Source organism: Emys orbicularis, chromosome 7, assembly GCF_028017835.1.
Source record: "Emys orbicularis isolate rEmyOrb1 chromosome 7, rEmyOrb1.hap1, whole genome shotgun sequence".
Taxonomy (NCBI): Eukaryota; Metazoa; Chordata; order Testudines; family Emydidae; genus Emys; species Emys orbicularis.
Genome location: NC_088689.1, coordinates 40,961,674 through 40,975,406, shown reverse-complemented (window position 1 = coordinate 40,975,406; position 13,733 = coordinate 40,961,674). Strand labels below are relative to the sequence as shown.

The following is a 13,733-nucleotide window of genomic DNA, read 5'->3' as shown; positions in this document are numbered from 1 at the left end:
CCCTGGCCCCCTCTTGCCTTCCAGGGACCTGGAGCAGAGAGTCACTGTCTCTTCTGTGCAGCTTCATGCTGCCTCCCTGCAGCAACTGCTGCCGCAGGGTCCTAGTGCCCCCCATCTCCACTGCCAGGGCAGACTGACTCTGAGCCTGCCCTTCCCTTTTCCGGCGGGACCCTCCACCAGCACAGGGGGGGGCCCCTGCCCACGGTCACCGCTCCTGCCCCATGCTGGGCAAGGAGGCAGCCCCATCCCTCACCCCCAGTGAGGCTACAGTCAGGGGCAACAGCAGGGGAGGAGGCGCACGCAGCACCCCCCTGGCACCCACCACGGAGGAGGCGAGGGAGATTCCTGGACCTGAGAGAGGCCCTAGGAGCACATGCAGTGACAGTGGTGGGGGTGAGTGTGCTGCTGGGGGGGGCAGAAAAGGGGGGCTCCTCCCCCAGAGCTCGCTGCTGCCAGCAGGGAAAGGGCTGGGGGGAGTCCTCCTCTCTGGCCCCTATCCTGGAGCAGCCTGCCTGCACCCCAAACTCATCCCCAGCCCTGCCTCCCCCCCAGAGCCCACACCCCCACCCAGAGCTTTCAGCCCCCCGCACCCTCAACCCTCTACCCCAGCCCTGAGCCCCTTCAACACACCAAACACCTTATCCCCAGCCCCAGCCAGATCCCTCATCCCCCTGCACTCCAACCCTCAGCCCCAGACAGAGTCCTCCCCCTCACACTCCTACTCTCACCCAGAGCCCCTCCCACACCCCAAATCCCTCATTCCCAGCCCCAGACAGAGCCCTCACCCCCTACACCCCTAATCTCACTCTGAGCCCCTCCCGCACCTCAAATCCCTCATCTGCAACCACAGCCCTCACCCCTGCACCCCCTCCCATCCCCAAACTCCCTCCCAGAGCCTTGGGCAGGTGGGGGGCGGAGTTTGGGGGGGTGGAGTTTGGGTGGGGGCAGGTTCTGGGCACCACCAAAATTTCTACAAACCTGCCACCCCTGTGGGTGACTGTACCACTTGGTGAACCTGCAAGTCTGAGCAGTTCACTCTGTGGCTGTACCAGATTGTCCTCTATCAGGACAACTTGAAAAAACAGATGTCTTTTATTGCTGCTACTACTAATTTATATAACAGCATTGGTGTAGAGGGTGGATTTATTAACAGAAATGTAGGGCACATCACCTGTCCCAAGGAGGTTACAGGTGGTTTAGGAAAAAATGACAGTCCCTGTTCAGAAGAGATTCTAGCTGTTGAGTGTCATTTTGCAAAGACTACACAATGGTAGTTCCTTGACTTTTGTATTGTTTTGTTTGTTTGTTTTGTTTTTTAATACACTAGTTTGTCTCAATGGATTCTGGCTTCTGTTAAGTTAATTTTGTAATGGTTGAATACCAGAACAGATGAGTAGTGTTCTAGGTGTAGAAAACCTTCAGTAAGTGACTATAATGACCAGAATAGCTGTTGCTGATACTCAGGACTATGACTTTAAGACTTTCTCTTTGGATATTTACTCTTATGGCACCTGGGGGTTGGAGGGCAGGCACTGATGAAGATGTTTAAGAAACCTGTTCTTTATACTTTATCTTTACTTTTAGGCAGAATTGGATCTTAAGAGACTTCGAGACCCACTGCAGGTTCACCTGCCTGTCCAGCAAATCGATGATAAAGACTGATCAGCAAAGAATGTCTGAATCCCAGCAAAAAGAAAACCTGTTCATAGCTCTTGCCTTTTTAATTAAAGCATTGCAGGTGAAAGCTGGGGAGGTAGTGTGGGGGTGGAGGGTTTTTACCTTTAATTTAAAACAAAAAAGGACCGTGGGGGAAAAATCTCTGAAATCTGAAGATCGGGCATCGTGGAATGTTAGCCTCAAAGGGCTTGGCAAATATTGTCACATGCAAGCATTTGTATCTGGATGAAAATGGTGTACAAATACAAGATTGGGGGTTTTCATAATGAGAATGTAATGCTGGGGGGCTGTCTTCTTCCAGCTTTGCAGGGTCTCCCTCTCAATAATGCACCAGCAGCCTGCTGAGCTCTTTTAAATTTTCCTTTTTTGATTTTTGACACACTCCAATAACAAAACGCACCAAAAAACCAAGCCATCTGGAGCTATGGCTGGTGAACAGACAATGAGCTCCATCACCATTAACACACAGTCCTGGTCAGACCTAGTGTCTTTTTTGTAAAGTTACTGCAAGACTGCTTTCTACTGAAAATCATGAGTTTCCCCTACCCACCCCCACTCCCTTCACTGACTTCTTCCATTACTTGTTTGTTACACTGATGAGTTTTATCCAATTCAGAAATGGAACTCTTTGTTCTAAATGTTTGATAATGGACACTCTGGATTATTCCTGAATACCTTCTTCAAGTGCGAAGTGTCCCAGTGCTCTAGAGCTACTTCTAGAAATAATGGCAACATTGCATGAGAGTTTTTATACTCAGTCTTAAGGAAGGAAGGTTTTCATCTTTCCCACCCCAAATCTGGTAGCCACCTGGATGACCAAACCTTGAAGGTTTCAAAGATTAGGAAATTGACTCAGAATCATGACTCTTACTTAACCAAGCAGTTTCAGAATGGGAATAATTAAATTTGATGAAGTTCGACTGCTTGTGTAATGGGATAAATGGTCTCATTTGTGGTACACTGCTATATCTGTAGGCTTTGTCGAAGGCCAAGGTTCCTGTAGCAAAAGATACAGAATTCCACTTCGATTTGCTAGCCCGCTCCCTTATTTAGCTAGCTTTCAATGAACTCTGATGGCCACGGGTCAGGATTTCTTAGGGGTGGCTAGTTGCATCTCCCATTCTTATTTAAAAAAAGACATTGGGGTTGGCAAACCGACACATTGCTCTCCACCTTGCCTGAAACTAGCTGATTTGTAAGCTCCACACGTAATACACAGAAAAGATGAGGGTTTCTCTTGACAGTTCATTCTTACTTCTCACTGTGTCTTGACGAGAGGCTCCAGTTTTTGGAGAACCATGTTTAAAAAAAGAACAACAACAAAAACCAAACCAATATTAAGATGCCAGGTGCCTTGCAGATATGGAAAAACAGATGGGATTGTTGCTGCCTCTCCTCACTTGGTGGCATGTTGGACTGAATGGATGCATGTTTCTAATTTTTTCTCCCCACCTTTTCCCTGTCTTTTTGTTTTAATTACATTATGTGGGTTATTTTGTACCTGTTTTATCCTGTTTGCGTGCCGAGTTTTAAAGGGAAAGAAAATGAACACAGTCTTGTAGCTGAAACCTTGCTGTGTGTTTGGGGTAAGGGAGGGGCATGGAGAAAAATCCTTACTTAAAAAAAAAAAAACAAAAAAACTGAACATGTGTAAAATCCTGTATCATTTATGAAATATGTATAAAGCAATGTACTTCTGGAACAATAAATAACTATTCAGTTTTTGAACTCAAGTGTTCTTAAAAAACTTTATTTTCCCCAGTTGAGGGGGGAGCGTCCCTCAGACTGCAGCTGAACTCCTAATTTCCCCTTATTTCTTTTAATTCAAATTGCATTTCCCTGACCTTATCTCATTTGAGGCCATTTTGATGCAGACCCCAACCTTCCTGTTCAGACTCAAATGGAGCTGTCACCATCTTATGTCACACATGAGATCCATCAATAGTGCTTTTGTAAAAGCTTTGTGCAAATGTTACCACCTTTGTTGTGAACAGTATACGTCACTGTAGAGGTTGAGGAAATCAGAGGACATCTTGGCAAGCTGGAACTCCAGCATAACAATATATCCAGGGTGCAGCTCATCTGGAATGCAGCAACCTGTGTCCTTAGACCTCAGGCTATCCCAGCATTTTTAATTTTAAAGGCTTTACATTGGATTTGGGCATTCAGAGATTTAAAGTCTTTTAAGACTTTAGTGGCTGTGTTGCAGTTTGTTTGACACAAACATTTACCTGCTATTCATGGCTGTTTGTTAAGATCATAATTAGCAGGGTATTTCGTTTATCCTGGTTACAATCTCAACACACTGGGTTCCAGAGGATTTTCTCCTGTTTGATTGTGGAATAAATTATTGACTAGTATTCACACACACAGCCCCTTTTAGGATTTAAAAGCAGGTTGAAAGTGTCTGTCTGTTTTTACCTATCTGTAATTGCGGTCAATTTTTATAAAGTTTAATTGTACGGTAACAGCAACTTTTTTCCAATACTGTAGTTAGATTAGTCCCTTCCCTCTTCTAGACACACCCATCTGGAACATCCTTTACATAAAGAACTGGGCAGAAGTGGCATCCAAAAGTATACTGGGCCTACTTCTGGTAGCCACTAAAAGCTAAAATCCCTAGTCGCAGGGCATGGAAATACTATGAAGGAACTTTTCCCTACCTCCTTTATCATGCTAGAGGAGAGTCAGAGCAAGGGAAGGAGGAGGTGAGGGGAAGTTACTGATTCTACAATCTTCTACTGGGCTGGTTGTCTGTTCTGGTGTTCCTGTAAGTCTCAGTTCCCTGCAAGTTGTCCTTACCTGAATAATTCTCCCTGCCCATTAGCCCCACCAAAAAGCACATCTGATTGACACATGGAGGAGGGTACGTTACCAGGTTACAGTCTGAGAAGTGCCAAAAAACTCAGAGCTCCTGGCACTTTTTTGCATGTATTTTCTCTTCTGTTTAAAAGCCAAACAGGTAGTAATGAAATTTCTAGTTGTTACCAATTTAAGCATAGACAACCTTGCCTAATGCAACACTGCATGCACCAGCTCCAGTGTAATTTGTCACCGGCAAGATGGAAGCAGCTGCAATTATGGGAACTGTTGCCTTAGTTCATCTGCTCCTTTGTCTCCCAAGTTCATTCTCAGTTGCTGAGACAATAGGCTCTGTGCTTATCACTTCCAAGATATGTGACTGTTCTTTTTAAAAGTGTGTTTTTAGGGAGTGGAGTGTTATACCCCTCCCCTAGACAAGAGAGATGGTATTGAAGTTCTGCATTGCCCCGGGTGACCCTAACCTGGAGGTCTGTCCATCCAGAGTTGCCTCTAACCTTTCCCCTCTCCTTATAGGTAGCAATGATGTTGTTCCATAGACCAGCTGTTAGTCATCCATTTTATAACAAGCAACTGCCTTTGCAGTTCACACTTCTCTAACATACAAACTCCAATGTCTCTTCTGTAATATGCTAGAACTGCCCTAGGCTGCTGGTAAGAGATCCTGAAGCTGTTGTTGTCCCAGGATATCTTGTACCACACCCCATCAAGTAAAGCAGCTAGATTTCCTCTACTAACTGAGCTATTGGATCATCTTATTTAACTCTTTATATTTTTGTTTGAGTTGAAAGCCATGCTGTATTTGTGGTTAGAGTGTGTATGCCAGTGGCCTTAATATGAATTTTGCTTTCTAGCAAGCTAGAAACTTAATTTTTTAAAAAGAGCAATGGTAAGCATTTCCCATAACACAATGTTGCCACTGAATCCAGGAAACTCTAGCCAGTTCACCCTAAATAATCATTCCTGATCTCACACTGACATCCTTGTTTTAGATCCTTAAGTGCAGAAGGCCAGACCAGAGCATTCTTTGATGTACATAAGAAGGGTGGCAAATTTTGGTTTCCAAATCTAGAGCATTAGAGGCAGGTACCAGTCTGTAGCCTTGCCTGCATGATCCAAAGGGCAGGATACTGAAATAGGAGGTAGGTTCTAGTCCCAGTTCTGCTGTTGCCTAGCTCTGTGATCTTGGGCAAGTTCAAGTTCTCTGTGCCTCAATTTCCCCATCTGTAAATTGGGATAATGCTTATTTTACCTTGTAAAGTGCTTTGATCTTTATGGATGAATGCTGTGTAGGTGCTAATTAGTATAATTGAATTTCCAATAGAATATTTGCCAAATGGGGAATGGAATAACACCTTCCCCCCCTCCCCCCCCCCCCCCGCAAGCATCCTAAACTCAAGGCTGACTGCACTGCCTCATCAACACTTTGTTTTTAATCTTAATGTGACCTTTAAATTTAGATTACTTTTTCTTCACATGTGTGTGATTTAAGTTCCATAGTAATGCCAAATGAAGGGCTGTTTAAAATCTTGTGAATTCAGTCTAGGTGGAGCATGAGTGCTCTGTCCTGGGACAGCTTGTTTACAGAAACAAGAGCTATCTAAGTAGAAGTCCTTGACACACACTCAATTAATCTTGGCACCATGTCCAGGCTTATCTGGAGCACACATCCTCCAGTTAACTGCGGATGGGGATCTTACAGCATGTGTCAGGCTTTCAATGGCTTCCCTGCATCAGGAAGTGCTGATCTGCTTTTTCTTCCACCTTCTGCCAGCCAGGGGCTCTCAGGCCTTCCAGGCAGGGCCGGCTCTAACTTTTTTGCTGCCCCAAGCAGCAAAAAAAAAGCGCCGCCCCCCACGACCCCGAGCGCCGTGCCCCGCGCCCCCCCCCCCCTGCCGAGCGCCGCGCCGCCGGAGCGCCCCCCCCCCTTGGAATGCTGCGCCGTGCTGCCCCCCGCCACCCCAAGATTGGCCGCCCCTTACCAGGTGCCGCCCCAAGCATGTGCTTGGTTGCCTGGTGCCTGGAGCCGGCCCTGCTTCCAGGATCATTTCTGCAGTGAAAGATTTCATTAGCTCAAACAGCCACTGGTGTAGTGTTTCCATCTAACTTTCATGTGTTATAAGGATGGTTCTTGTGTATTCCACAATAGGTGTGCAGGCTCACCATGTACATTGGTGCCGGAAGTTTTCCCCCTAGCAGTACCCATAGGGGAACGCCCTAGCGACCCCTGGAGTGGCGCCTCCATGGCGCGGTATAAGGTGCGCTGCGCGCTCTCCCCACCCTTAGTTCCTTCTTGCCGCCAGTGAAGGTGCTTTGGAACTGCTCTGCTCCAGCTTTGCTGTAGCTCGTCCCCAAAACTGCTTGTTCATTCAGTGTATAGTACCTGTAGTTAGTTAGTTATTTAGTTTAGCTAGAGTGCCCGGGCCGGGGCATGCCCCGTGCCACAGGTTTTAAGTCATGTGACACTTATAGGCGATCTATGCCAGTTGAGTGATCCGCACGCAGACTGTTTACGCTGTTTGGGGGGAACCCATCTCCGCGATCGCTGCAATACTTGCAAGTCGTTTAAGCCTCGGACCAAGAGAGAAAGGGACATTAGGCTCCGGGCTATTCTGATGGAGTCGGTGCTGACCCCAGCTCCGACGTGCTGCTCCAAGTCGGCACCGGGCACCGTGGTGTCGGTGTGCGGCAACGCTTCGGCGCCATCCACTAGTTGGCACTGCTCTCTGTCCACGGGGCACGCCACGAAGGCTAGGAAGAGGCCTTCTTCACCGCTGCACCGGAGTAAACCCGGGACAGAGGCTAGACCCGTGTTGGGCAGTCCTTGATCCCCACCGGCCTCTAGGCCTCCGACTCAAGTTGAGTGGAGTAGCCTGGCCCATTCGGAGCAGGCCTCCCTGGATGTCCGGATGCCCTCCACACCAGAGGCCCTGCAGGCGGCCCGAGATGTTATGTCCATGCCGGTACCAGGAGCACCACCGATGTCGGCCTTGCGCTCCAGAGGCAAGCTGCCGCTGGGATCTCTGCAGTCACCCCCGGCTAGGTACTGGTCGAGGGAACGTTCCCGACGCCGTTCGCCGCCCAGCATCCATTCAGGGCAAAGTCCACATGGATCGCCCTCAACGCCCACCAGGCTGTCTGGTTGGGTTCTGTCTGACCAAGACTTTCGGCACTGCTCTGCTTCGAGGAGCGAACACCGGGACCAAGGCAGACGACGCCAAAGGTCCTCGTCTCGGAGGGGCTATCGCAAAAACATCGATGTCATTCCCGTTCCTCGTCTCGCTCCAGGACCCCCCCACGGCACCACCTCCGCAGCCCTGGGTGTCGATCGCCGGCGTCTCGCCGTTGCAGGACCACCCGCCGGAGCCGATCGCGGAGCAGCTGTTACTGACGGTACTGGTCCTCCACATCAGGATCGCGGTCCTGTGGTCGGCATCATTCCCGGCACCGCCGCTCCTCCCGGTCCAGGGACAGCAGCAGGTCATACGTCAGCCTAGCCTCCCTTCGTAGTTGCCCATCAATGGGCCAGGCCAGCCAGGCCAAACAGCTGGCTCTGCTGGTGCCACAGCAGGTGCAGTGGCACCGGGCCCCGTGGCCGGTCCAATAGTACCAGTGAGCACCGTGGCCCCCGACACAGGCCCTGGTGGGGGCTCGCTCGGTGGCCGAAGCCTCAGAAGAACCATCGGCCTCCCTCTCCAGACCTCCGAGGAAGGAGTCGGTGGGACATACATCCTCAGCACCGTGCCCGGAGACCAACCAGGTGGTGAACCCTCCGGTGCCAGTGGACACACAAAGTACCACGCCAGCCTCCTCACCCTCCCCGGATGAGGTGATTACGGCCCCTCCTCCCTCCGTCCCACAGGAGGACTTTAGGGCCCACCAAGAACTCTTAAAAAGGGTGGCATCAAGCCTCCACCTCCAAGCAGAGGAGATGGAGGAGCCCTTGGACTCCCTGTTTAACGTACTGTCGTCCTCGGCACCGGGCAGGGTGGCCTTTCCTCTCCATGAAGAGGTGGCGAAAATTTCAAATGCCCTGTGGCAAACCCCGGCCTCATTGGCCCCTATCTCTAAGAGAGCAGAACGCAAGTATTTTGTACCTGCCAAGGGGTATGAATACTTATACACCCACCCTGTTCCTAACTCCCTGGTGGTCGAGTCAGTCAACCACAGGGAACGGCAGGGCCAACCAGCCCCTACCCCGAAAAATAAAGATTCAAGGAGGCTGGACTCATTTGGAAGAAAAATTTATTCGTCCTCGAGCTTCCAGTTACGGGTGGCAAACTACCAGGCTTTCCTGGTCTGGTATGAGTTCAATCTGTGGGGCTCCCTGCCCAAATTCGAGGCGTGTGACAGGAAGAAGTTCAAAGCGCTGGTGGAGGAGGGCACAGCGGCTGCCAGGGCAACCCTGCAGGCAGCTTCGGATGCAGCAGACACAGCCGTGCGGTCCATGGCTTCCGTGGTGTCTATGAGAAGGGCGTCATGGCTCCTGCTCTCTGGGCTGTCCAGCAAGGCGCAGACCTCCCTGCAGGACCTCCCGTTTGACGGCAAAGCTCCGTTTGTGGAACAAACGGATATAAAGCTGCATGGCCTGAAAGACTCCAGCACGATTCTCCAGACTCTGGGTCTCTATGTTCTGGCTCTGGCTAAACCTAAGTTCAAGCCGCAGCAGACTCCTGCTCAGGCCACCCATTCAAAATACGAGACCGCTTATAAGAAGTCACGGGACTATAAGCGGCGCCCACAGAGGCAGTCTTGGCCCGCCCCCCAGCCTGGGTCCAAGGACAAGCAAGCAGGGAAATGGCGGTTTTGATGGGACGCCCGGGGGTGCCCTGCCAGTTCTCATCAGGGATCCACCCTCAAAAAAGTTTCCATTCCCCAATCAGTTGTGTGCTTTCCTCCCAGAGTGGTCATAGCTGATCTCGGCCCGATGGGTCCTCAACACCATCTCCTGGGGCTACACTCTCCAGTTTACTTCCTCCCCACCCAACCACCCCACCCCACCCGTCCCTCCTGGGGGACTCCTCGCACGAGGCTCTGCTCGAGCAGGAGGTGGGGCGGCTTCTGGGCCTAGGAGCGGTGGAAGCGGTACCCAGGGATGCAAGGGGTACTACTCCCGCTATTTCCTTATCCCGAAGGCCAAAGGGGGGGCTCATGCCCATCTTGGACCTGTGAGGCCTGAACCAGTACATGGTGAAGCTCAAGTTCCGCATGGTCTCCCTGGCCTCCATCATCCCCTCCCTGGATCCCAGGGACTGCTACGCCGCCCTCAATCTGCAGGGCGCATACTTCCCCATTCATATATTTGAGGGGCACAGATGCTTCCTCCGTTTCACGGTGGGGCAGGCACACTACCAATTTACAGTCCTCCCGTTTGGCCTGTCCAGTGCCCCCAGGGTATTCACGAAATGTATGTCGGTGGTGGCAGCCTACCTCAGGCACTGGGGGGTCCAGATCTTCCCCTATCTGGACGACTGGTTGGTCAAGGGCAGCTCCCGATCGCAGGTGTGGGATCACGTGGTGCTCCTTCTGTCCACGTGCACCACTTTGGGCCTGTTGGTAAACAACACCAAGTCCACATTAGTCCCGGTACAATGCATAGAGTTTATCAGATCGGTCCTGGATGCCTCGTTGGCCAGAGCATCCCTCCCACCGGACAGGTTCGCGACCCTGAAGAGGCTCATCGACACGGTCACAAGGTTTCCAGTGACAACAGCCAGAGCGTGCCTCCAGCTCTTGGGTCACATGTCAGTGTGCACATACGTGGTCCGTCACACCAGATTCAGGATGAGGCCCCTCCAGCTCTGGTTGGCCTCGGAGTTCTCCCAGGCCAGGGACAGGATGGACAAAGTCCTCACTGTACCCGAGCCAGTGATCACCTCCCTACAGTGGTGGTCCTCCCCGAGAAACATGCTCCAAGGGGTCCCATTCAGGGTCAGAGCCCCGTCGCTGGAACTGGTGTCCAACGCGTCGGACCAGGGATGGGGAGCCCATATGGGGAACGTTCAGACCCAAGTCTGTGGTCGGCTCAGGATCTGACCCTCCAAATAAACGTCAAGGAGCTCAGGGTGGTATGGCTGGCATGCATGGCCTTCTGCTCGCACCTGGAGGGCGGGGTAGTCAGGGTCCTCACGGACAACACGGCCTTGATGTTCTACATCAACAGGCAAGGCAGGGCCCAATCCTCTGCCCTCTGCCACAAAGCCCTCAGGCTCTGGGACTTTTGTGTAGTCCACAACATCTGCCTACAGGCCTTCCATCTGTCAGGCGCTCGGAACGCGCGGGCGGATCACTTGAGCAGGGACTTCTACTCTCAACACGAGTGGTCTCTCCACCCAGAGGTGGTGCACAGACTTTTCCAAGTGTGGGGAATTCCCCAGGTGGACCTGTTCGCGACTCGGCAGAACCATCCCTGTCCCTGGTTCTGCTCCAAGGGGGGGGCTGGAATGGGGCGCTTTCTCCTATGCCTTCCTCCTGTCCTGGTCAAGCCAGTTTCTCTATGCCTTTCCCCCGTTCCTGCTGATCGGCAAGGTCCTGGAAAAGTTAAAGACAGACAAAGCCCGGGTCCTTCTGATTGCCCCGGCATGGCCCAGACAGCATTGGTACGGGACCCTCATGGGCCTGGCGGTCACCCCGCCGTGGCCGTTGCCATCCCGCCCGGACCTGCTGTCCCAGGATCAGAGCCACCTCCTCCACCCCAATCTAGTGGCACTCCACCTCACGGCATGGCTGCTCAATGGTTAGGTAGGGAGGAAAGGACATGCTCAGAAAGGGTTCAGTGCGTCCTCCTAGAAAGCAGGCGGTCCTCCACACGCCGAGCCTACATGGCAAAGTGGTCTCGGTTTTCCAGATGGGCGGACGAGCGGGGCGTTTCCCCGGTGGCCACCCCAATCCAGTTTATTCTGGACTACCTCCTTCACTTTAGAGCCCAGGGCCTGGCACCCTTGTCAGTCAAGGTGCACCTGGCGGCCATATCAGCCTTCCATCCGCCGGTGCAGGACCATACGGTATTCTCCCATGCTATGACTGGCTGATTCCTTAAGGGATTGGATCGTCTCTTCCCATATGTTAGGTCCCCAGTTCCACAGTGGAACCTAAACCTGGTGTTGGTCCATCTCACAGGGCCCCCGTTTGAGCCGCTAGCCACGTGCTCCTGGTCACACCTCTCATGGAAGGTGGCCTTCCTGGTTGCAATCACGTTGGCCAGGCAGGTCTCGGAGCTCAGGGCCCTGACCTCCAAGCCCCTGTACATGGTGTTTCATAAAGATAAGGTCCAACTCCGCCCACACCCTTCATTCCTCCTGAAGGTGGTCTCCGCCTATCACATGGGTCAGGACATTTTTCTGCCGGTCCTCTGCCCCAACCCCCATGCATCCGGTGAGAAGCGCCGCCTCCACACGCTGGATGTGAGATGGGCTTTGGCTTTTTACATGGAGCGCACTAAGCTGTTCAGAAAGTCCTCGCAACTGTTCATCACCTCAGTCGAGTGCATGAAAGGTCAACCAATCTCCACTTAGTGGCTCTCCAACTGGATCACCTCGTGCATCCGTACCTGTTATGACCTGGCGGGAATCCCTCCACCACCAATTGTGAAGACGCACTTGACTAGGGCACAGGCCTCATCAGCTGCCTTTTTGGTCCATGTCCCCATTCAGGACATTTGTACGGCTGCCACGTGGTCTTCAGTTCACACCTTCACCTCACATTATGTGATTGTCTCTCAGACCAGGGAGGACGCTGGGTTTGGCAGGGCCATTCTCCATCCCGAGAGTTTGTGAACTCCTTCCCACCTCTAACAGATATAGCTTGGAATCACCTATTGTGGAATACACATGAGCAATCACTCGAAGAGAAAAGACAGTTACCTTTTCCGTAACTGGTGTTCTTTGAGATGTGTTGCTCATGTCTATTCCACATCCCACCCTCCTTCCCCTCTGTCGGAGTTGTCTGGCAAGAAGGAAGTGAGGGTGGGGGAGTGCGCAACGCCCCTTTTACTGCACCATGGAGGTGCCACTCCAGGGGTCGCTAGGGCGCTCCCCTACGGGTACTGCTAGGGGAAAAACTTCCAGCACCGGTGCACGTGGCAAGCACGCACACCTATTGTGGAATAGACATGAGCAACACATCTCAAAGAACACCAGTTACAGAAAAGGTAACTGTCTTTTCTGGCGAAGTTACCTAAAGTCAACAATGGCAAATAGTGAAATGGTGCAATGAGTGAATGCCCCTGTGTAGATAAGCTGCATGAGCCTTTCCAATCTGACTAAATAGAGGAGGAGGCTGAGCTGTCTGTATAAGGTTAGTAAATCAAACACATTGCATCTTGACTGGTGAGTACGGGCTGGTACCTGCAAAATAGTGTAATTGGATACACTTCAAATGGCTCAGCCATTTCCTCTGCCCTGAACTGGTACTGGGCAGGAAATACCTCACCACTCAACAGCATGCCCTCTGCACTGACAATACTTTGAATAAATACTATCTTATGGAAGTGCCTTGATAGGACTTTGCAGCTCATCACTTTCCTTTCCTCCCCTGAATTTCAGCCTCCATATACCAATAGCTCCAGGCAAACCTAGTTTGGACCTAAACCTTCCCTGCTGGGGGGTCACAATTCTAGCTTATCCATGATTACATTTGGACCAGGCTGTGGGGGAGAGGAAGTGGGTGGCAGGTATGAGTATCCTGACAGAAGAGCTCTATGCAGGTGGTGGCTTTCTCACAGCTTGCATGAGCTCCTTATCTTTACTGCATATTCAGAAGAAATTCAAAGGTAGATTTGGATCAAATGCAGCACATTGCATCTTTAAAGCTTTAAACTGAATCCCTGGAATAGAGAGGAGAGGTCAGGGGTTTAGTATAATTTTGTCATTCAAAAGGCTGGAATCTCCACGGGCTTGGGTTCCCTGACAGACCATTATGGGGCTATGCCTGTGAGCTTTTAGTCTTTGGAGTTGAATGAATGTGAGATGCCATTGCTAATAGTCATCAGTCACTCACATACAACTTCCAGAGTGCTACTATCAAAATTAATATAGCTGATACACAAAAAGAGCTGCAGAAGGCAATGAAATTGTATGCAGAGAAATAATATATATACACACTTATAACACAAATAGGAATTTCAATTCAAACTTGTCAGTTTTATTTACCCTTGAATTCAAGTATGAATCAGCTTCTGAATGAAAATGGCAAACCATAATAGTATTGACTTGCTGCAATATTCTCCCTTCAATTTT

General features: G+C 51.0%; 1 protein-coding gene across 2 annotated transcripts in view; it reads left to right on the top strand.

The window, feature by feature from the left end:
• Nucleotides 1-3,397, top strand: part of MCU (mitochondrial calcium uniporter) — a 163,194-nt gene extending 159,797 nt beyond the window's left edge. For both annotated transcript variants that reach the window (XM_065407431.1, XM_065407429.1), the window contains exon 8: nt 1,585-3,397. In XM_065407431.1, the coding sequence (XP_065263503.1) occupies nt 1,585-1,662 (78 nt within the window). In that variant the 3' untranslated portion in view covers nt 1,663-3,397. The remainder of the gene's footprint in view (nt 1-1,584) is intronic.
• Nucleotides 3,398-13,733: the final 10,336 nt, after the last annotated feature.